Here is a 25149-nt window from a genome sequence, read left to right as displayed (position 1 = left end):
ATTGGAAAGTGAAGAATATATTTGGTAGAAAATTAGTAAGAGAGTCTCAAGCCACCTTGACCTTGCTTTCTCTCTGTCTAAAGGCCTGGGAGTGATAGTGATAAGACTTGTGGGGGGTGCAGCTGGATTGGAGAAGCGCCCAGTAAATTCATTAACACCGTATTAAAATTAACTGGCCAGATATGCAGAGAGAACAATGGTCTAGTGATGGATCTGCGCGAATTGCGGTGGGAACCGGAGGCCTGGACCAGGTGCACTGATAACGGCACATACATCGTTGCAGAAGGAGGAATCTGAAGAAGGATAAAGAGAGAGGGTAATGTGAGGTCGGGCATTCGGACTCCCGGAAAGACTGTTGGCGGTAGGGCGAGAGAGGATTGTCTTGAAGGACAAGGAAAACACGAAGATTAAAGGTGCAGTCTGAGACAACTTGAATTGATCCTAAACCTGTACCAGAACCACAAAATCTTCAAAAGTCAAGTTATTGTATTTCTTTTTTTAAATATTTCAATTGGTAAGGTATATCTAGCTTTGTTTTTAAAACAGTGTTTTATGTTTTCTGGTAAAAGTCAAACGTCTATAAGAAGGCAGTGCCGATTTAATGAATCACCTCAGATTAAGTGTTCATTCTACCTGTAATGGAGTCACAGAACATGATTTTGTGCCTTTTAAGTTATAATAGAAAGAAAATTCAATTACAGTTCTTAGATGTTGCTTTCATACAAAAACACTACATTATGTACTAAATTCTGAGTAAAATTTGCAAAAGAATTCAGTCAAATGCATTGGTTTTATGGAAGGAAAAAACCTGGCAGCTGTGGTTGCCAGGATAATTTTGTAAAAAAAAAAAACACAATACAGTTGTAAATAACTTCACAGAACTTGTACATTTTACAGCTAAAGAATGTTATTGTAGGGTATTTATTCATTTAAATTTAATGGGATTTAATGTAAATTAAGCAGCAACTGCATGTAAATCCTACTGAAAATGTTTGTTCAGTAGCAGCATGATTGTGCTAATTCAGCAGAAAAAATATTTTTGTAAATAATTGTTTTAAACTGTAAAATGTACAAGTTGTTCTGTAACATTATTTACATTTCTACTGTATTTTTTACAAAATTATTCTGGCAACCACAGCTGCCAGGTTTTTTTCCGTTAAAACAACGGGATGTTTTTTACAGTGTATGGTTTAACATGCTATAGTAAACACCCTATTTTATGGGTATCATACCCTGTCCTTGCTATATTACTTAGACAACATTAAGACCATCTGAACGCATGGATGCATCGGAGCATGGCCCTTAAGAAGAGCGAGCTCAGTCTTCCAAGAAAACGGTGAGTGCGTGATATAGAATTGTATACCGTTCTCTTCTAACCGTTAGCCGTTAGTCTTAGCCCAGCTAGTCCAAAGATAATCTGCTCGATTCAATATTTTTTTTATATGTAATCATCAGATTATGTGATACTGAAAATAATTGTTTGTTGCAGCCTCAACTGTCGTGGTGTTCTTACTTCCAAACTTCCAACACATCCATCCGTACATCAGACTGCAGTTTTCTCCTGAACGAACCACTGTTGCATTCAGAAAATGTAATTATACCGAATCTTCCAGTAATAAAGCTTGCCGCTAACACTGTTGTATGTCTTGTTATTTGCTGCCTTTAGAGTTTTACAAAGTTAGACTGGAGAAACAGACGGTGTTCACTTACTTGTAGCTAAGACTTACTTTTATTGGCTGTTCATGATAATTTAGTAACTAAATTTGTTGTTGGTGTTAGTTTTACTGCACAGATGAAATGATGCCTGTGACCCTAAAAGTGGTGCGTTTTAATGATTGTGCAATGATATATGCATTTATTGATAATCTCATACAACTCCAGGCACGACATTCATTTTCAAGGTAAGCCTGAAGAAAGTGTTATCTAAAAGTTACACAGGATTACACAGCAACACAAACTGTCACCTTCATTTTCTGTTAAACCTTCATTTTAATAATTAAAACAACTGAACCACCAGGGGAAAAAAACACACACACACACACACACACAAAAATATGAGCCTAAAAGCAAAGTGTGAAAAGGTTTCAGAGTATACTTGCTGCTGAAGGATCCACTAATCAAGAATACATTATTTACATCTAATGTATTGTTATTACACATTTTATATTTTCTTCACAGCAAGCAATGCAGCACGAGGCCACATTTATTTCTATTAGCAGATATATAGGCATATATGTATACCTGCAAACTAGTCGCTTTTCGGCGAAAATCGCCGTTTTGAATGGGAAAATGTCATCCACATGAATCGTGTAGATCCGAAGAGTTTTTATTTTGGGGGGAGGAGGGGTACATATTAGCGCCCTTTATATAGAGAGTGTGGCCAATGCAAATCATGGGCGCCATATTGGATACCAACGTCAGATGACTCTACAGTGTAACCCTATGGGGCGAATATGCTATCCAGAAATAAATCGCTTATTTTCACCATAAACAGGTGAAAAAAATTATCATTTGTTAATATTTAAAAGGCCCTTACGGAAATATTCAATATACATTTCTAAAGTCTGCTAGCATACAGGCTAACTATAGATAGCTTTGTGTGTAACGTAACAAAAACCCACCCATCTCAGAGGAGCGAAGCTCAATATTTCATTCAATAAAATGATGGTACAAAAGGAGCACTAACGCCACAGGTCTTATGTTGACAACATGGACGCAGATATAGGAAACTCCGAATGCCATCGTAATATTTACCTTACCTAACGCTGTTGCACTAACGTTAGCAAACGTTGGCGTAGCATTAGCTAGCTGTCTAAACTTGTGAGAAGCCGAACAACATCTCTGTCCAAGCTGTGTTTCACTTTCCCTCCAATATTATTATGAACATAATAAAGACACCTGGACTCAGTCGAGACCAAAAGCCATATGACTATTGCAAGATCACAAGCATTTAGGTACATGGAGTGCTAGCGAAAAAGCTAACACTAGCATAAGGCTAACGTCAAACTTCATTCATTTCTAAAGCACTATTAGAACTTTTTTGACAGCATGGTACACATTAACGATGGTATTACTATATTTGTCCTATGTAATTTGTTATCATATCGAAGAGAGAAATTTACATTTACCTCACATAATATTGAGTAGTCACTTAGCTAGCCTCCAGTTTGCTCTTTTCACCTTCAGCTCCCATACTTTTTGCCTTTTTGGTTCACGGGGGAACTTGTGAAATCTTTTGCCGCTTCCATGTCTTTCAGCGCAGTCAAACGTGCAACAGTTGGGCATTTTTTCCGTGATTTATGCCATTTTTTAAATAATTTATTACATTTTTCCACTATTCCCTGCACTATGTCAATGGGAATCAGATGAATGTTGGTATCCAACATGGAGTCCACGAAACACGTGACCACCTCGGAATCAATTGCATAACGGGAGAGCTTAGAACATTTGATTCCCTAGTTGGCCAAACTCTCTCTAATATAGAGCTCAACAGTCCCGCCCACAGCGGGTTGCGGAAGTAAAAATACAATGCAATTTCTCCATTGACAAATTGGGAGTATAAGCCATAAAATTGTAACCGTCGATGGTAGACTTAAAACCAGCATGCCGACATGACTCAGCGATTGTATATGCTCATATAGACACCACAAATCATGGGGCACTACCCTTGTTTTGAGATAAATGTCTTTTATTCGCGATGTCTTGGATAAGTACTTCATTACCCATAATCCTGAACAATCCCACAATCCCACAGTGATGCCTCTGATTGGTGGAACTCATGCTGGTGAGGAGGGGGGGTGTCAGTACCCGATCTCTGCTGCCTGCACGATCCGTCACGAGAACTTACGACACTGCACGAATCACGATCTGTTCCACGCTTCTGACGTTAGCCTCTGCCGGGAAGCTAACGTTAGTTTAGCTAACAGCTAATTCGGCTAACCGCTAGCTGACAGCTTGATTCCGTCTAAAATAACATTAACTCAAACTTAACACTGGGTAAAGCCGTCTACCGCTGACGTAACAGCCATTATATATGTTAACGGTTATTTTCAGGTTTTATTTTGAGGGTCTTTTAAAGTTATTACATGCTGTCTCAGCTAGCGGTTAGCCGAATTAGCTGTTAGCTAAACTAACATTAGCTTCCTTTCTTCAGTGGTGCGTGGTGGTTTATGGGATGAGTAGTTCCTTCGTTCTGAGATGACGACATGTACACAGTCTTGTACCTTTTACTGGGACTGTTGAGCTCTATACAGCGTTGATACATATTATAATTTCCCATAAACAGGAGTTTCAAAAACGTACTGCGGTCTTCTTCACAATAAAACATATTTGGTGATACGTCACGCGAGTCATATGGCCAATCACAATCACTGACATTAGTTTTGAGGTAAGTGCTGTTGTGCCAACAATATTATTGTTTTCTCTAACGTTATTAACATGACTGTTAACCGATAACCGAAACTCGGTGCTAATACGGCCTGAATAGCAACGCGGCTGTATAAAATGTGTCACCTTTTTCAGCCCTTCTGAGTTTGCAGTTATGTATATGTATCAACTACAATAATCAGCCATGTGTTTCTTCATACAAGAGAAGCGATGAGGAACGCGAGAACAAGGAAGGAGAAGCCGCCATCTGCTCGGATTCGGGCACCATTGTTACCTGAAACACACACACATAAACTCACTTTAGCGATAATACTGTAGTAATATATCCAATTTCTCTTATATTAATCAAATGTTTAACTAAGATCACAAATTAGTGTCATTGTCGTTTCATGATGATATAAAAGGTGTTCTTCTGAAGCGTCTGCATAAAAGAAATTTCTCATTTTATCAAGAAAACTTTTAAAAGTGCCTCCCCTGAATCAGCCATGGATGCATAAAGAGAGCAATTAACGCCTGTTAAACAGAGAAAAATCGTTGTGTGGTACAGATCCTTGCAAAAAGCACACCATGATCATTGAAATATATTTTTCATTGAAAGTAATGATGCAAAAATTATCATTCCCTCCAATATCGTTAGATATCCAGTGGTGGAAGAAGTATTCAGGTCATTTGCTTAAAGGTGCTCTAAGCGATGTCATGCGTTTTTTAGGCTACAACATTGTCACATACAGCAAACATCTCCTCACTATCCGCTAGCTGCCTGTCCCCTGAACACACTGTAAACAAACGCGGTCTCTGTAGACAGCCCAGAAACAATCAAAACAGTTCTGTCAATCACCTACAGTAAGTGATTAATCGGCTATGATTTTAGCTGTACTTATAGGCCGTTATATTGTGGGGAATTTTATTTATAATAAAACATTGTATTTAATAAATGTGTGTTTTGTGCGCAAAAATCTTAATTTGTATAGTAACTAGTAACTAAAGCTGTCAGAATAATGTAGTGGAGTAGAAAGTACAACATTATGGCATGAAAAGAAAAGACTCAAGTAAAGTACAAGTACCTTAACATTTGTACTTAAGTACACTACTTGAGTAAATGTTGGCTACTCCACCGCTGATCATATCGCAATTGATATATCTGTCAGAATAATCGCAATTAGATATTTAAAGCTAACTGGTCCCAGGCAATGAGTTAGCATTTCCTCCAGCTGATGATCCATGTAAAAGACATGGAAATAAATCAAACTACTCTTTCAATGATCACCTGTGGTGGTGGGGTGAATGGTGGTTTTAGTAGTGGAGCTGATGGTTGGGGAGCCGGTGGTCGGAGAGTTGGTGATGGTTGGGGAGCCGGTGGTGGTTGTCTGAGAGTTGGTGGCGGGTGGGGAGCTGGTGGTAGTTGTCTGAGAGTTGGTGGCAGTTGGGGAGCTGGTGGTGGTTGTCTGAGAGTTGGTGGCGGTTGGGGAGCTGGTGGTGGTTGTCTGAGAGTTGGTGATGGTTGGGGAGCTGGTGGTGGTTGTCTGAGAGTTGGTGGCGGTTGGGGAGCTGGTGGTGGTTGTCTGAGAGTTGGTGATGGTTGGGGAGCCGGTAGTGGTTGTCTGAGAGTTGGTGATGGTTGGGGAACTGGTGGTCGGAGAGTCAGTGATGGTTGGGGAGCCGGTGGTGGTTGTCTGAGAGTTGGTGGCACTTGGGGAGCTGGTGGTGGTTGTCTGAGAGTTGGTGATGGTTGCAAAGCCGGTGGTGGTTGTCGGAGAGTTTGTAGCGGTTGGGGAGCTGGTGGTGGTTGTCTGAGAGTTGGTGATGGTTGGGGAGCTGGTGGTGGTTGTCTGAGAGTTGGTGGCGGTTAGGGAGCTGGTGGTGGTTGTCTGAGAGTTGGTGATGGTTGGGGAGCCGGTGGTGGTTGTCTGAGAGTTGGTGGCAGTTGGGGAGCTGGTGGTGGTTGTCTGAGAGTTGGTGATGGTTGCAAAGCCGGTGATGGTTGTTGGAGAGTTGGTGATGGTTGGGGAGCTGGTGGTGGTTGTCTGAGAGTTGGTGATGGTTGGGGAGCCAGTGGTGGTTGTCTGAGAGTTGGTGGCGGTTGGGGAGCCAGTGGTGGTTGTCGGAGAGTTGGTGGTGGCTGTAGAGGCGACTATGCCTCCCACAAGCCCCACTCCCAGTGTGTTGAGCTCTGTCTGGGACTGCCTGGTGATCCAGTTCTGTACCAGCGTTTGGTTTTCATAGGACTTTAAATCGGCCACGTTGGAACCAAGCAGACCTTGGACGTCACTAACAGTCAGGTTCTAGGTACAACAGAGCAGAGAAATGATTTGTTTGTTTTTTAATCCAGTGGAACATAAACATAAATGAATACCAGCTATATTGGACACAGCCACAACTAAGAGTCCAGGTAACAGCATTTGTCCAAGTGCAGTCAACCTTTCTACGATAACTTTAAACTTTTTAACTGACCATTACAATGTTCGGATCCAGACTGGTGAAGGTAGCCATGTCCATGTTGATGTTGGAAGGCACCAAACTTCGGACATAGTCTAGAGATGCACCCCCTGCAGACCAGGAAAGAAATAAACAGTGTCAACTTTGTTCAAATGTAGTTTTTCTGCATGAGGTATAGATGTGTGTGTGGGTCTGTTTGCCTACCAATGAAAGGTTGTGTGAGCTGGTAGGAGGAAACGGGGACAGTTGAGCGGGTCATTGTGGCAAATGCTTGTGTGGCGATGGTGAACAGTACTTTCTTTTTCTCCGTGGTGCAGTTGGACACCGTCAGGGCGTTGGCCTCTCTGCAACGAGACACAAACACAGAATAAAAAATGAGTAGGCATTCATCATAATTTGTTATTTGCTGGATTGATATAAAGGCAGGATTTAGCATTAACAAAGTTGCGATTACCGTAACCTCCACTATCAAACCAAAACTTTTTATCAATGCTCAATCAAACTGGGTATTCATGGTAAACACTGTCATGTCATGTCATACACACACACACACACACACACACACCCCTGATTTCTTACTTAAGGCTTTGTTGGGAAATGTTCTTCAAAACTTCGACGTCCAGGGAGCAAAGGTTGGCTCCTCCGATGGCGTTGAGCTCAGCACTGCCCAGTTTGTTCCCTTCGTTATTCAGATACTTGGAGATGATGGCCTGAGCCTGGACGATGAGAAGAAACATTCATTCATGACACAAGCACATTGGCGTACACACACACACACACACACACACACACACACACACACACACAACAACACACTTGTTTACTTGGTTTGCTTACCAGGCTCGGGTCCCACGGCCCGTTGGACGGGTCCATCAAAGCAGAGAGTGTGTCGATCTGAGTGATAGTCCACAGGTTGATGTCACTAATGGACGCCACACGGGACGCTGGGCCTAGGACCTGAACCTGATCTTCTGGGATAGTGGAGTTGGCAGCGTAAGCCTAAAAATATGTGAGAATCATTATCATGCAGTAGAGAATCAGTCAGTTATTTGTTTAAAGTTCTCTGTGGAGTTTATCTGTAAATAGACAAACTGACTTGCTGAGTTTAATGTATATTCTTTTTAGGTGGAACTACTCCTTTAATAAACATTTCCTTAACCATCAACAACAAGCCTCAACTTGTTTTGCTCTGTTTAAAAAGCCATTTACAAATCAATCACAACTTCCCATCACCTACCTCTCGCAACTTGCTGAGAACAATCTGGAGGTATTCAACCTGGTCCACCTTCATAGTGATGGCTGCCAAGTTGTCCTTAACGGTCGAGGCGCTGAGGCAGCAGTTGAACTGAGTTATGTCGTCATAGTTGAAGGGGAACGTCTCATCGCTGATGGTCACCTGGGTGATCGTTCCAACAGTGCACCCGTTTACTAAAAACATGGGAGGAAAAAAAGTTGTTAAAATAATCAATTCATGAAGACAAAAATAGCAGCACATGAAAGGAGACTCACCGATAGATCGCTTTGACTTGACTTGGTTTCTATTGGACTTTCTTATTTCTCCCTTCATTCTCCCCTTCTTCTGTGTGTCCACTCCGTTGCTCGCGATAACTTTGAGGAAGTACTCCAAGAACCTCTGCTTTGTTTTCTGCTCGCGGAACACAAAAACCAACATCACCGACCTCATTCCAACACCAAACAGGTGACGTAATGCCACTGACCTTTTCTGCTAAATGCATTTATTCATGTTTGTTACTCACTTTGTAAAAGTTACTGTAGAAGGTTGAGGTCAAATACAGCGGTAACATCCCGAGGTCCTTCAGAGTCTGGTAGTCCCATGTTGATGGAGCTCTGGTTATTGAAAAATAAAGAGGGTCAAAAGAGTGAATCAAACTGAAATTCACATTTATTTTATAGTTTTGATCGATTTTGGAAAGAAATAAAGGAGGGGGATATTTTAAGAAATCTGCTGATACTACAAGGACATACAATAAAGAGGTTTTATGAGGATAAGAAAAGTGATGCCGTTTTTAAAAAGGGCCAATAACGCTTGTATTTTCTTAGGAAACTTAATTATTTTAATGTTGACAACAAAATTTTGACTCTGACTTTGAGTCCTTTATTGAGAGTATTATCTCCTACTGTATTGTATGTTGGTATGGACATTCAAAATTCACCCATAGGAACAAATTGGGGAAGATTGTTAAAACTTGTGGAAAAATCATTGGTAAGCAACAGGTAGACCTGTACCAACTATATCTGACCAGATTGGCACAGAAGACAGACAAGGTTTGCATGGATACAACCCAATCACTTTCAGTGGAGTTCAAGCTGCTCCCTTCTGGTCGTAAATATCGAGATCGTTAAACCAACCAAGCAAAAAAACTCATTCATTCTTATAACAATTGGGCAATAATCCAATTAAATAAGATGTAGGGAGGGGTTTGACTGAAGGAATATATGTGAAGTATGTAGTGTTAGTTGAAATACTTGGGTAGGAACCTTTGTATGGGACAGGGGTAACCGGGGGGAAGTTAAGAAAGGTACAGGACTGACGAGGCAGTCACACCTTCATGTGTCTCTCCGTTTATTGTTAGTACACGCCAAGGCCAACTGAACATGGTGTCAGAAGTTAATACGGTTAATTACTAGACAATATTAATGTGTAGAGGGCTACGTAGTGCATCAGTTTTAGAGCGGATTGTTTGTGTACCTATCGAGTGACCGTATGTCAGGCTAGTCGGGAGATTAGCGTTAGCATCTACGAGACGGCAGCAACATGGCTCTATTTCAAGTCACTCCTCCAGAGAAATTTACTTTCAAGGCGGACGAATGGACAAAGTGGATAAAACGATTTGAAAGGTTTTGCATCGCATCTAGATTAGACGCGCAGGATGACGGAAACCAGGTGAGCACACTTATCTACTCAATGGGAGAAGAGGCAGAAGACATTTTAGTTTCCCTGCACTTAACCCCCGAAGAGGCGGGTGAATATGCAACAGTTAAAGCGAAACTGGATGCTCACTTCGTAGCCCGCAGGAACGTTATATTCGAGAGGGCTAAATTTAATCAACGACAACAAGACGAGGGCGAGTCAGCAGACAGCTTTCACACAGCGCTACACTGCCTCGCGGAGCACTGCGGATACGGGGCTCTGCACGATGAAATGGTGAGAGATCGACTGGTTGTTGGCCTGAGAGATAAACGCCTATCAGAACAATTACAGATGGATTCCGAACTGACGTTGGAGAAAGCCATCAACAAGGCCCGACAAAGTGAGCAGGTAAAGAAGCAGCTGGAAATGCTTAAGTCAAACTTTAAAGAAGAAGCCTGCAACACTCAGCTAGATAGTGTGCACACGCGTCAGCGCATCGGCTCAAGTTCAAAACAAAACAGGCAGCACAGTACGCCGAGTCTTAAGAAAATGACACAGGACAGACAAATGCAATGCTATAGATGCGGAGACACGCGGGGCCATCATCCACAGCAGTGTCCAGCAAGAGAGGCTGTGTGTAACCAATGCAGAAAAAAGGGACATTATGCTAGAGTCTGCAAAGCTAGAAAGAAAATAGAAGTGAATGTAGCTGCAGTGACTGAGTTGTCAGACAGCGATGAGGACGTTGCTTTCTTGGGCTCTTTGTCAGAGGATACAGGGGCCAGTCAATGGATGACAGAAATAAAAGTGGACGATCACAAGGCAGTGTTCAAAATTGACACTGGAGCAGATGTCACTGCAATCCCAGCAAAACTGTACACACAGGGCCAGTTCAACAAGCTGTTGAGAGCTACAAAGATTCTTTATGGGCCAGGAGGAACACCTTTGAAGGTGAAAGGGAAATTTGCAGCCACTCTCAGTAAGGACAATAAAAGCGCAAAAGAGGAAGTTTACGTTGTGGATGGGCTACGTACGCCACTCCTCAGTGGACTAGCCACCATGACACTCTGGCTGGTCGCCAGACTGGATGACCTCAGCCTGGATACCAAAGAGACTGTAAAAAGGCAATTCCCAATGCTTTTCTCAGGACTAGGGAAAATGGAGGGGGAGTACACCATTGTCCTGAAGCCAGGGGCAAAGCCTTTTTCTCTCTCCACACCCCGACGTATATCTCTCCCACTCATGCCACGAGTAAAAGAAGAGTTGAGTCGTATGGAACAGCAGGGAGTCATTTCAAAGGTGGAGGAGCCCACAGCATGGTGTGCACCCATGGTGGTGGTGCCCAAGCTCAACGGCAGAGTCAGAATCTGCACCGACCTCACTGAGCTGAACAAGTCAGTGATGAGGGAGAAGCATCCTCTGCCTTCAGTTGAACACACATTAGGACAGCTCGCTGGAGCCAAAGTTTTTTCTAAACTTGACGCCAACGCTGGATTCTGACAGATCCCATTATCCAAAGAGTCTTCTCTCCTCACCACCTTTATAACCCCATTTGGGCGGTACTGCTATAACCGTCTTTGTTTTGGGATCTCGTCGGCACCAGAACATTTCCAGAAGCAGATGTCTCGCATCTTAGAAGGTCTGGAAGGGGTGGTGTGCCAGATGGGGAGCAACAGAGAGAGATCACGATGAGAGACTGAAGATGGCGTTGTCACGTCTGCAGGAGGCGGGGGTGACACTCAACGACAAGTGTGAGTTCTCAAAGAGCAGGATAAAGTTCCTGGGACTGGTCAGAATCAGAATCAGAATCAGAAAGGGCTTTATTGCCATGTACGTTGCACATACGAGGAATTTGTCATGGTGTTGTTGGAGCATGTCACACATACAAATATAAGAAGGATAAAAAGATATAAACAATATAAGTATAAACATATACACACAGTACGTATTAATAACGATAAAATAAATTTAAATAAATAGTAAAATAAGTTAAACAGTAGTGAAAAGGGACGCTACAGCAGAGTAGGTACAGTGGCATGAGGAGCCAGAGGTGGGGTGTGGAGAGAGTCAGGATGGATTCCGAGCCTTGTTTAGAAGGCTAGTGGCGGAGGGGAAAAAACTGTTTATGTGGCGTGAGGTTTTGGTCCTAATGGACCTCATCCTCCTGCCAGAGGGGAGTGGCTCAAAGAGCTTGTGTCCGGGGTGGGAGGGGTCAGCCACAATCTTACCAGCACGCTTCAGAGTCCTGGTGGCGTATAGGTCCTGGAGCGGCGGCAGATTGCAGCCAATCACCTTCTCAGCTGACCGAATGACACGCTGCAGCCTGCCCTTGTCCTTGGCAGTGGCAGCAGCGTACCAGATGGTGATGGAGGATGTGAGGATGGACTCAATGATGGCTGTGTAAAAGTGCACCATCATTGTCTTTGGCAGGTTGAATTTCTTCAGCTGCCGCATCGAGGCCTCAGGCGTCAGCGCAGACCCTGACAAGGTGAGCGCCGTGAAGGCCATGACAGAGCCCACTAACGTCAGTGAGGTGCGACGCTTCCTAGGAATGGCAAACCACCTGGGGAAATTTCTGCCTCACCTGGCTGAGAAAACACGTCCACTCAGAGAACTGTTGAGGAAATCCAATATGTGGGCCTGGGGTCCACAACAGCAGCATGCCTTTGAGAAGATTAAGGAAGAGCTAACTACACCGCCAGGTCTTGCTTTGTATGACCCAAATGCAGAAACACTCGTCTCAGCTGATTCATCTTCTTACGGCATGGGGGCCGTCCTTCTCCAGCGACAAGGCGAGACAAACTGGAAGCCAGTCGCATACGCTTCCAGAGCCCTTAGCAGCACCGAACAGCAGTACGCTCAAATTGAAAAGGAAGCTCTAGCTACAACATGGGCCTGTGAGAGGTTTGCCGAGTTCCTCGTTGGAAAGACTTTCAACATAGAGACAGATCACAAGCCTTTAGTTCCTCTGCTAAACTCAAAGCGCCTGGATGAACTGCCGCCACGCATACAGCGCCTACGCATGCGACTCATGAGGTTCTCTTACAATATCTCACACGTGCCAGGCAAGGACATTGCAACTGCAGATGTGCTCTCCAGAGCACCGGTCACTGACACAGCAGGAAGCTTACAGGAGGAAGAGGTGAACCTGTATGTGGACACTGTTATAGCAAGTTTGCCAGCTACAGAAAAAAAACTTAAAGAAATACAGACACATCAGGACAATGACACTCTACTACACACACTGAAGACATACTGCAAGGAGGGCTGGCCGGATAAATTCACCATACAAAAAGCATTTCGGCTCTATCTGCCATTCTCAGGCGAGCTAACCGTTCACGAGGGTTTGCTACTTTATGGCTGTAGGATAGTGATCCCTACATCACTTAGAGCAGACATGCTGAATAAATTGCACGAGGGCCATCTGGAAATGACTAAATGTAGAGAGAGGGCCAAACAGTCTGTGTGGTGGCCGGGCCTTAGTAAGGACTTGACACAACTGATAGAGAACTGTGATGTGTGCAGTCGCGAAAGAACCAACTTCAAAGAAACGCTGCAACCCACTGAGTTCCCAGCAAGGCCATGGTCCACAGTCGGTGCAGACCTGTTTCAGACAGAAAACAACAAGCATTACCTGGTCATGGTAGACTACTTCTCAAGATTCTTCGAAGTGGCCAAACTCACTCACACAACATCTGAAGCTGTGATAGAGCACTGCAAATCCATCTTTGCGCATCATGGAATACCAGACGTGGTGCGCTCAGACAACGGGCCACAATTTGCATCTGAGCACTTCAGAAAGTTTGCACAAAAGTGGAGTTTCAGTCATGTGACGTCCAGTCCTCACTTCCCACAGAGCAACGGGGAGGCAGAGCGGGCCGTAAGGACAATCAAAGGTCTCCTGAAGAAATCAAGTGATCCTTACCTTGCCTTGATGGCCTACCGCGCTGCTCCTCTAGCGAATGGACACAGTCCAGCCGAGCTTCTCATGGGCAGAAAAATCAGAACACCAGTTCCTGTAATTCCATCCCAGCTCAATCCCAGATGGACAGACATGGAAAATCTAAAAAGAACTGAACAAAGATACAGGCAAAAGCAGAAACAAAACTATGACCGTCGACACAGAGCTCGCAACATGCCGCTCCTGCAACAAGGTGACCGCGTGTGGGTCAAGGATATGCTTGAGAGGGGCAAAGTGGTGTCTAATGCAGGTACGCCAAGGTCCTACATCATCGAGACACCAAGGGGGACCCTGAGGAGAAACCGGTACCATCTCTCATCCACCCCTACAGCACCGGTAACGACCACCGACGTACCTGAGGTGATGCCCGGTAATGCTGATCCCATGGCAGAGAGCACACCTGTCACACCTGAAATCCTGTGTGACCCCGGTCAGCAGGCTTCACTGCAAGGGAGCCGTGTCCCTGCCAGAGTGAGAGTACCTCCAGCGTACTTGAAAGACTTTGTTCGCTCATAGATAATGACATTGTGAAAAAAAGAAAGAAAAAAAAAAAGGGCAATATGTCAATTGAAAAGTGTTGAATGTTGTTGAAAGATGTCAACTTTGAAAATATTCTATTGCGTAATGGTCCTAACAAAATTAGTTCAGGATTGTTAACGTTTGAAATGATTTGATATTTTCAGTGAGGCTGTTACTGACAGTATGTTAAGAGTGCATTGGTTAAAGACTACTTTAAGAAATAAGAGATTAATGGGAAGCCACATGTCTTAGTTTAAAACCCGGTTTGGCCTGTTAGGTATAGACCCAAATGAAGTGAACAATCTTTGTTACAGTTTACAAAACATTAGTATGGGTTTTATTGTTTTTCATCATCCCCATTGAATGCATCTTTTAGTCAAAAGGGAGATGTAGTGTTAGTTGAAATACTTGGGTAGGAACCTTTGTATGGGACAGGGGTAACCGGGGGAAGTTAATAAAGGTACAGGACTGACGAGGAAGTCACATCTTCATGTGTCTCTCCGTTTATTGTTAGTACACGCCAAGGCCAACTGAACAAAGTAATGTGCAGTAGTTTTATTTATTTATGACATTGTGCAATATACTCCTTTTACTGTATTCTATTTATTGATGTGTGTATGTTATGTGTTAGATAAACAGTGCTGTAGATGTCTGGTTCAATGTTTGTATTGTGGATTATGTGTCAATATGCCTGTAATGTACAACAAATTGCCTCTCTGGGACATTTTCTAAGTCTAAGTCTGAGTCTAATAGACGTATTGCTGCTGTTGACGTACCCGTACTGTGTTTTCCCGCTCTGCAGTAGAGCTTCAACAGCAGCCGCCTGAGCGTTGGTGAGGTCCGGGCAGTTCTTGAGTTTTTCCAAGATGGATGGGTCAGAGTTCACGATGTAGGTACCATCCAGAGTGCAGCACATGTTTCCCAACACTGATATATTATCCGCAGTCAATGTCGTGTTTGTTATACCCTTAGAAAAGGAAACGAGTGGCCGGGTTATCTCAGTTGGTAGAGCAGGCGCACATATATAGAAGTTCACTCCTTGATGCAGCGGCCACGGGTTCGACTCCGACCTGTGGCCCTTTGCTGCATGTCGTTCCCCCTCTATCTCCCCTTTCACGTCTTCATCTGTCCTGCGGAATTAAAGGCCTAAAATGCCCAAATAAATAATCTTAAAAATAAGAAAATGAAATGAGTAAGAACAAAAATTAATAATATATTGATATATTATATTATATTATATTATATTAAAAGAACAGAAGTACTGTGCATCTGGATTTGGTTACCTGTAGATTGACATTTAGACTTTTGCTTTTACACTGTGATGTACACTGACATTTATTTTTAATAATTTATAATGCTCAGGGTACAATTTATATCAGGAGTTTAGTAGAGCATATTTATAGAATAATAATGTCTTCAAAAGTGACTTTCTGAAGCACATCAGAATGTGTGTGTTTAATTCTAATCAGTCACTTCTTAACTATGGAATCCTGGACAATAAGTATCTATTTCTTTAGGCATTTTTCACATTCATTGGACAAATGAAAGTGCAGAAATGGAAATAGAGAGAGAGGTGTATGATATGTAACACATGTAACAGAGGTCCCACGGCTGGAATCAAACCAGGGTTGTTGCAGTTATGTGGCATGCGCTGTAACCATTCGGCTACCCAGGCACTCCAGTCCTAGACTGATTTAAGAGTAATGGTAGTCACTGTACGTTGAATTAAAGATCAGATTGGAGCACAAAAAGAAAAAGAAAAAGTTGAGACGGTAAAAGTCATTGGAAAAATGTCCTTGCCATTTTATCAAAAAATATTAGTTGCTCTTTGGTGGCGCGCTTGTTTCTGCTCTTTAGTAGGGATGAGCGAGTACAGCATTATCTGTATCTGTATCTGTTAACCATATGAATTATCTGTATCTGTATCTGTACTCGGACTGGGTGGGGCCTAACCCGGAAGTGGGCGGGATTTAACCCGAAAGTGGGTCAGGTTGTCTTGAAGTGGGCGGGGATTTAACCGGTATGTTATTTTAAGCATGCAATTGATATGGGTTGATCAGAAATTGTTATATTTATTGCTGATTAGAAAACTATTTACATGACAGCATCAGCATTGAGCTTCAGATCAATGGTTTTGATCACGATAACAAACAAACTATATACAGAACAAGAACAATGAATACAACACATGCAGTTGCAATTATGAAGTAAAATGTAATGAACAAGAGTTTTCATACTCAACATAACTTTCTTTTTTTAACTTTAAATTTTTTTATGATCAGTGTGATCATGAAATCACACTTTTTTTTTTTTTTTTTTTATTTCCACACCAGGTATGTATGTGTGTGTGTGAGTGTGTGTGAGTGAGTAAGAGAGAGACAGAGAAAGAAAGAGAAAAAGAGAGAGGGGGGCGGGGGGGACTGTGTTCTACGGATCAAATAGTCCGACGCTGTTTTTCAGATCTGTTTAGGGCCAGCTGACGGTTTAAAAAAGAAAAAAAATCTCCGACAGGCAGAGACGCAACGCGAGTCGCATTCTACCAAGCACCACATCTGAACAAACCCCACGTTTACCAGAACTCTACTGGTTAATAAGTAAGTACTACAAACCGAAGTAAAAAACAAACCTGAAGCTGAAGAAACCCTAAACGTTAACGGAAAAGACCGGCGAACCTGAGAGAGAGAGCTGTTCTGTTTAAGTGAGCAGAGCGGGACACAGCAACACAATAAATCTGTATGTGTGTAGGGGAGGGGCGCTGTGACGACTAGCCTATCACAGAATGCAGACACAGTCAACTACCCAATGAGGATTTTTATTCAATCCGAGCACAGATACTGACTCGTATTACTCGTATAATACTCGTACTCGGCAAAAGTGCTTTATCCGTACCGGATACTCGTTTCAGCCGAGTATCCGGCTCAACTCTACTCTTTAGTCTTCATTCTCATTCTTCAAATAATTCATGTGTTTCCACGGACAGACAGCAACAATCAAAAGTAAATCGGCCTCCCAGGAGATTTAATTTAAACCTTTATTTAGTCCCAAGCTTCCTTCAGAAAATTGATTCAGTTTATTCAACACTAGGCGATTTCTGATAAAGCCAGCTTAAATTGAGCTCAACGGGCTGTTTTAGTACAAAACTTGGGAACATTTGAGATGTATGTGTTCTTCTATTGTTTGGGGACTCACCAGGCAGCTCCTGGCATTAGCAAACAGAGCGGTCAGTTTGTAGCTGAGGGCGGAGGAGAAGACGGAGAAGTCTGCTTCTGCCAGCTGTTGAAAATAGAACCTGCAGCTGGCCTGTGGCACCAGGGAGTAACTGTAGAGAGACAGAGAGACATTAAAACTGTTCCTACAGCCATGCTTTTATAACAAACCTGTTTTTAACTTTGAGTCTAAACTCACTCATAGTACAGCAGCATGTCAGGAGGATAGAGGTCGAAGCTGGTGGCATCTGAGTCATTTTTAATGTAGTTATACATGCAGGTCAACTGTTGGTGAGACAAGCAGAAACTTTGAATCGTTTAGTATGAATCTCCTTTATTTTTACACTAAGCTGTGATTTGTAGGTGAAAAGATGCTGAGGTGAAAACCCAGCATATTTGGTTAAAAAGTGAAAATAAAATGATGTCTACACCACATATAAGTATAGTGACATGTTGTCGCTTTTTAATACTTTAGGTGTTTCTCAATGTCAAGGATCCTTCCTTGACATTGAGAAACACCTACTGTCCCGCCCTCTCACCTGAGTCTCGACCAATGGGACCTTGTTCCTGCCTTTCCTCCGGCAGGCTTTAATCAGCTTTTTGATCTGCACCTTTTCAACATTCCTCACTCCGGTGCACGTGAACCCTTGCAGCACAGAGGATGACAAGCTACACACACACACACACACACACACACACACACACACACACACAGTATGTTAGTTCCATACTGACATTTTGTGTAAACTCTTGCTTTATTCAAATCTTCTGAAGCGCTCACTTGTTTGGACTGCCCAGCACTGCGGTCGCAGATTCCACAGCAATTATTTCAAAGAACAACTCAACCTAAAAAACCCCAAATACATAGTTTGTAACAACAGCAGGAGTGTTCAGTACAAACATGTGTGTTTCAGTGTTGCGTCCCCCCCCCCTACCTGCTGCCGTTTCCATGTCTTCTGGTTGAGTTTGGTGATAACGTTGCCGTTATTTGAGAAGCCCAGCAGCTGAGCACAAGGGATCTGAGTGGCCATTTCATCTGGAACGTTCTGTATGATCGTGTCACTGTTGCTGTTCACTGATACGATCTGGGTGAGGATGTGGGAGGAAAGTTAAATGTTTTTTTTTTGTTTTTTTTTTATCTCAACCAGTTGTAATATTTACCCATTTACATTGATTTTAACTGATTCACGATGCATTCTTACATCCCTGCTTAATAAGGTACGTTAGCATGTGTCTTGGTCTTCGTTTATCTACATCTAGCCTTTTATTTAGTCTTTTCCTTATTTTACTGTATTGTTTTTTACGCTACATGGGAAAGGTGAACACAATTTCAAAAATTTTAGTTCATTTGATATAGCGAATATTTTATTTTTGCCCTAATGTAACAAAAGTGGGGGACTGAAGTGATCCAAGTGCTCTGATAGTGTGTCTTTTGGACTTAAATTAACCATAACTCTGCAGGTTCTTCATTTTACAGAGTCTGTGAGTCTTTAATCCATATTCTTTGTTTATGCTTGCAGTTATATTACCACATATCGTCATTCTGTTTCTCCATGTTGTATTTTTGCAGTATCTATGACATCTACTGCATGTCTGTCTGTTTTGGAAGAGGGATTCCTCCTCTGTTGCTTTCTTTCTCCCTGTTATTCTCAATTGACATTTGTTTTTATTTGTGGAGTTTTTCCCTGATCTGAATCAAGGGTCTAAGGATAGAGGATGTCATATGTTGTACAAATTGGAATATAATATGGGGCAATTTGTGATCTCGGACTATATCAATAAAATTGACTTGACTTGAAAGGCTTTTAATTACTTAATCATACAAATCCTGTCACAGAAGTGAAGCTGTCATACCTGAGTAACAAAGATCTGCTGGACGATCTGTGGAGCGGACAGCATGTATCCCAGGAATGAAGGATTTTTGGATGAAGTAAGGAGCTGGGAGCCGCTGATGCTGCCGAAAGTTTCCGCAGGAACACCGACCACAAGAGAGCCCAGCATGAACAACGTTGATGAGCTGTTGATCTGGTGGGATGAAAAAAGGATGAAAGACACAGACGAGACAGACTTATTCTGACTGATGTTCCCACAGACACAACCTACCTCTAATCTGGAATCAATATAACATAGAGTGACAGACAGACAGACAGACAGCAGCTACCTTCATAAGCCCCGAAGACATCAGAGACAGGATGATGGCCCTGGCCTGGCCTTCATTCCAGCCTCTAACACTGCAGAGAGTGAAGAGGGCGGCATATAGATCATCAGGCTTTATCATCTTGATCTGACTGGTGGACAGGCCGATGCTTTGGCTGCCGAGGGCAGTAATGGCCGCAGCATTGATGTTGTCACCAAAGTTACCTGCCAAAGCTGCAGCAACCTACAGAGAAAAAAAAACAAAAAAACGTTGTCAGTGGCAATCTGTGAAAAATGTATGTCTCGGCAGAAAACTAAATTGCTAATGTACTGTATGTGTGTTTATCACCTGTGGGTTCAGGGCTGTACAGAGAGTGGTCAGGTTCTGTAGAACTATCATACTTTCTTCTGATGTTAGCTGGCTGAATGCTGGACCAGGAGCAACACACCGCCACAACAGAGGAAGTCTGGATGGAGAGAGAGAGAGAGAGAGAGAGAGAGAGAGAGAGAGAGAGAGAAAATGTTTGGTTTACACACAGATAGTATAGTATATCACATATGTATTTGATGTGTGAGGGGTTTGTGGCTGTGTAGACTCACAGTAATGGGTCAAAGTTGCTGTCCTGTTGATAAATGAGCTGGGTGTAGTAGTTGGTGAGGTTGAGAGGTAAACCGGACTGTTGGAGGAGAGCGATGTTCAGAGGGTTCACTGTGAACACCTGGATAACCTGCAGAGAGGAGAGAGATGGGTATAAACACTAAAAACGTGGTCTGTACATTATGAATCCCTATATTTTATAATAAAATTTCAATCCCAGTGAACAAAAGCTGAGCTGTAGTTTAAGATTTAACAAATTAGGTTCAGTACCTGCGCAGATCCAAACGTCTGAAGATCCTCCAGAGTGAGGAAAGGCATGAAAGGGCCGATGTACTCAGCAAACCAGGCTGTGGAGTTCAGTTCCGGGTCGCTGGGGTCATAACACCTTGGCACCGTCGCTACAAGGACAAATTACTAATAATTACTTGTTGGATTTTACTGAGGGAAGACAGGGAGATAAATAAAGAATAAAGAAAAATGAAGAAATAAAGTGAGGCTAATTGAGACTCTTTTCAGCGTGGAACATTTTGTTCTCCTTCTGAAACTAGCAACTTGGCATCAATAAAACATTACCACATTCATTTTGAAATACTGATCTTGGCGCTTTTTTGTAAAACAAGTCCCTAAGGGGGTCTTTTAAGTCTCCAAATCTAGTAAGAAAGTTGAGTTGGCAACACTGTCAACGACAAGCTCTGTTTTATTTTGGAGACTGACCTGAGATGAGGTATGCTCTGATGGTGTTGAACACATCTTGCCTCGTAAAGTCTGCAACGGTGTAGTTGTATTCCCCAAGGACTGAAACGCTGAAACCAAAACACAAGATTTTAAAACATCCAAATTGAAAAGATATAAAAAAACATTTGCAAAACGAGCATAAAGTCTTGTGAAAACCACACATACAGCTTTTGGAAGGCCAGGCAGGAGGAGTTGTGTGTGATACTGGGGCTGATCAGACTCTTTGTGAGGAAGCCCAAATAGTTATAATAGGGGAGGCGTCGGTCAAACCAGGCGTTGACCTCTGACCTGTCGGAGCTGCTGAGCGCCATGGGCCAGACGCAAGGCAGGGTGGGCCGCCGCACCACCTCCGGGAGAGACTCCTGTAGCAAATGTATACAGTAATGTTATCATATCATCAATGTGTGTTTTAATGTGTTTGTGTTTGGTACGTACGGTCTCTAGGAACATCGGTGTCTGGACATAGTTGCTGTAGATCACACAGAGCTCTGCATCATTGTCGACAACGTCAGGGCGACGGAGAAAATCTGCAAGATCTGATGGAGGTATGGAGTTCACCAGCTAGAGGAGCAGCAGACAATAAATAAGTCCTCCTCACATCCTTCAACCCAACCACTGAAACTATCCTTTTAATCCTCTGTATTATTGTTTGGACACACACCTGATGCACCCTGTCGTAGGGCATGAGGGACAGGAAGGTGGTGACGTTAGGAAACTGGAATCCCATGAATGAGTTCTCCAGGAAACTGTAGAAACTGCGGTTGTAGTTGTCACCGTAGCACTGCAGAGGTATCGGTTCTAGAATGAGGGAGAGTGAAAGAGTTCGGCTGTCAAACAATTTGAATGTGTTGAAATAAAGGCTGTAGGTTTGGTTTCAAAGATGGTAAATCAGAGGTTATAGACTTAAACTACCATCAAAAGGGTTAAAAAAGCAAGAGTTTGTGGAACATTTCAAAATGTACAAACAAAAGCATTACTTTTTTTTTAAGATTATTTTTGGGCATTTCAGGCCTTTATTATACAGGACAGCTGAAGAGGTGAAAGGGGAGAGAGGGGGAATGACATACAGCAGGTTGGAGTTGAACCCGCGGCCGCTGCGGTAAGGACTGAGCCTTTGTAGATGGGGCACATGCTTTACCAGGTCAGCTATCCAGGCGCCCCGCAAAAGCATTGCTTTAATTTTGACTTGACAAACTTGAAAATAAAATAATACAAAGCACTACTGTATCGCAGAGGGCTAAAACTGTTCATGTTAAGATGAGTTACACCCTTCTCTGACATAACAGAGGAGATTGTAATCAAATAAATAATAAAACTATGGACATACTAGTATATATAGAGAGATTAAACATACATAAATCTAAGCCTATCGTTATAATGATTAACAGGTACATTATTCTCACATTATTCAGTCTACAAAATAATAAACTCCATAATAGTTCATGAGTGAAATGATTAGCTGTACTGCGACCTAAAACAATTGCACTACTTGGAACTTCAAATCTTAGCAGAGGTGCAATTTAAATTATATTTTACAATTTTAAACCACTTTTATGATTGAAAAAGTGATGTGATTACAGTAGGCCTATTGCGTGTTACTCTCAGTGTGCTTTCTTCACCTGTGAGAATCTGAACGACGTTGTTGTAGATTTCTTTCTGTGTAACATCACTGAGAGAGGAGACTGTTGAATTCAGGGATTCGACTCTGAAATAAAAGAAATAAAATAAAATAAAAAATAATGCAATCAATAACTTTTATTTAAGCTGTTAGGCTACAATCATTGACATTGTATGGAATCCCATACAGATGAGGTCTTACTTTCCGATTTAAAAATAAACTTAATTCCAGTCATATAAATAATCAGTTCGGTCCTCGTGGCTCTAGACTTACCCCTGCTGCTCGATACTGCAGTTTCTTCCCGCCAGTATTCGGAAGAACGGCGCGACATTCTGCGGTGACAGGTCGACCAGCAGGGGGGGCAGTCGTTTTTGGAGCCACAGCGACACAACTGAATCACCCACCGCGGGATCTGAGAGGTTTGCCCGATCAAACACAACTTGTAACATGGCTGACCTCACCACAATGGGTAACATGTCTTCATGACCCTGCAGGAAAAAAGAAACGACAAAATATGTCAACCCCGGAAAGAATGTTTTAAGAGTAAAAATCTGTTTTTCTGCAAAGCAATTTATTCATTTCTGTAATAGGTGTAATTTTGCTGAAGGTGTGGAGCTTCTCCCATGTCAAGTCAACATTTAAATGTATGAGTTGTGATATCTTCTACCTAATATAGGTAGATATTAACAATATTAACATTAGCATATGTCACTTCATTTATGCACACTCACCAGGATAGCAGGTGAGAAGTCATCAAAGAAGTCAACCAGGAATTGGCTGGGTATATATTGCATCACCATGGCAACCTGGTTAGGAGAGGTGAGCTGGTTGGGTGTGGCGGACACGTCAGCCAGCTGTCTGATGGTCAGCAGTGGTAAGGCTTCCATCTGTTATACACACACACACACACACACACACACACACACACACACAAACACATACACACACACACAACATTACATGTCATTTACTGCAACATAGATGGTCAAAACACATTTAATAAAACAAATATATCACATACATATAATGACAACAAGAATGTAACCATAAGTACCGCTCTAAAGTTGGGATAAATCATCTGCAGGTCCTGGAAGGACGGGAAGACAGAGAAACCTCCAAAGTTCTTCTGCAGCCACTCTCCACTGTTGCTAGTGTTTGAGCTGCAGCTGGAGTCTGAACAACAAAAATTCAACTTCACTGTATGCTTTGGATTATGGGTCATCTATAGCATCAGGTATTTATTTTTGTCTTGCCATATATGTTATGGATTTCCATGAAATTTGGTACACACATTGTGGGTGCACACACACACACACGCACACACACACACACACACACACACACACACACACACACACACACACACACAGATGAATCCTGCTGACTTTGAAGACGTCCTGAGCTTTCCTCTGGTACCACCTACAGATTAAACTTTCCACTTTGTCAACATTTTAGCGCATGATAGAGACCTAGATGCCCCGACATAAGCATGCCAACATGATAAAACATGTTAGCTAGATGTTAGTATGCTACATTTAGCATGGTAATGTTACATTTTTGTTTATTTATTTGCATTTCGTCTTTATTTTTAAAGCAGAGGTGGTCTGCAACAAAGGTTTCCAGCATGTATCAAACTGTGGATGTTGTGATAACATGGTGGCGTCTTAGACCACTAGGCCACCAGGATGCCTGTATTAATGCCATGTATTACACAGGAAAAATCCTAGTAGTAATTAAGAGTGGGAGATATATTTCTGACAGTTACGATGTCTCCCACTTGATGGAAGGAATTGTGGAAGTGTCAACAAACCAAAATGCAATTACAGTAAATGTTCCTAAATGTTAACACAAATACTAATGGTTCAGCTAATTATAAAGAAACTATACAGCCTACACAGTTTGTTTGCTTCTTGCTTCTTAACCGCCAATTAATTTTAGGTAACAACAGGGCCTTTAATGCAGTGTCACTCTCAAGCTAAACATACTTCTTTTTTTTGCCTCACTCAATAATAATCTAAAATTTGATGAAACGAATAAAGCCTTCACATTGGCCCCAAACACCAACATTATTGAAATACACATTTGCATTTTGCTCCAATGAAGAGTGAAAAGGTGTTTTATTACTACTGCTAATACATTTATGGTGTGGATTCCGTGTGCAGCATTACTTTTTCATCAATACTGACACATGTGCTGTGGCTATTATGCTCCTTCTGTGAGGATCTAATAAAGGCAAAGTTGTCTCTCCATTTTTTCATCCAGCAGTATTTGTTTACAGGTGTACAATGAGTTTTACAGCCTAACGAGCCACTGTTAACTTTTAATTTTCAACTTCTACTGTAACAGAAAACAATAGAAAAGAAAAGTGTACTATACACTTTTACACTAAACACACATATTTTTACAATCATAATAAACGTAGCCTACTCACTTACTGACTTTGACACTCCATCTTTATGGAAATGTGAGAACACACCTGTGTTATTCGAGGTCAGGTAAGCCTTGATGAAGTGTGTGTAGACATAAATCTGCCTGGTGAGTGTCATGTGCGGCTGGACACTGCTCAAAATCTGAACCCTGAAATGAAATGAGGGTTCATTTGATTAATGACAATATCTTAAAAAACGACACTGGTTCATGTTTTAGAGGCTTTCTGCTGCTCACATATACTGATAGGTGCTG

At 42.3% G+C, this 25149-nt stretch overlaps 2 protein-coding genes across 2 annotated transcripts in view; both read right to left on the bottom strand.

Annotated features, from left to right (window-relative positions):
- The window catches only part of LOC116042697, a 96635-nt gene that overhangs the window by 56426 nt on the left and 15060 nt on the right, over nt 1-25149 (bottom strand). The window lies entirely within an intron of this gene.
- On the bottom strand, nt 1710-25038 carry LOC118494963. Its single transcript, XM_036000864.1, has 31 exons — nt 24944-25038; nt 23522-23640; nt 23199-23354; nt 22741-22955; nt 22469-22554; nt 21511-21647; nt 21285-21410; nt 21015-21211; nt 20829-20917; nt 20385-20512; nt 20117-20244; nt 19866-19983; nt 19542-19760; nt 19235-19405; nt 18316-18465; nt 18162-18226; nt 17920-18049; nt 17580-17665; nt 17364-17493; nt 14951-15141; nt 8580-8670; nt 8332-8467; nt 8060-8250; nt 7660-7821; nt 7402-7538; nt 7027-7166; nt 6838-6932; nt 6151-6668; nt 5654-6000; nt 4549-4660; nt 1710-2235 (listed from the first exon to the last, which is right to left on the bottom strand). The coding sequence occupies exons 1-30, from the start codon at nt 25011-25013 to the stop codon at nt 4581-4583; spliced, it is 4608 nt and encodes a 1535-aa protein (XP_035856757.1). The 5' UTR covers nt 25014-25038; the 3' UTR covers nt 1710-2235; nt 4549-4580.

Source organism: Sander lucioperca, chromosome 4 (assembly GCF_008315115.2).
Source record: "Sander lucioperca isolate FBNREF2018 chromosome 4, SLUC_FBN_1.2, whole genome shotgun sequence".
Lineage (NCBI taxonomy): Eukaryota > Metazoa > Chordata > Actinopteri > Perciformes > Percidae > Sander > Sander lucioperca.
This window is presented reverse-complemented; position numbering and strand designations above follow the sequence as displayed.

What these genes read in the sequence shown, in the direction of transcription:
- LOC118494963 (XM_036000864.1), bottom strand. Translation starts at nt 25,013, where the DNA reads ATGACACTCACCAGGCAGATTTATGTCTACACACACTTCATCAAGGCT. An exon ending in GTACAGCCCTGAACCCACAG is followed by an intron (nt 19,761 to 19,865) that starts GTGATAAACACA and finishes TTTTCTCTGTAG; the next exon opens with GTTGCTGCAGCTTTGGCAGG. An exon ending in CATTCACCCCACCACCACAG is followed by an intron (nt 4,661 to 5,653) that starts GTGATCATTGAA and finishes TGTGTGTTTCAG; the next exon opens with GTAACAATGGTGCCCGAATC.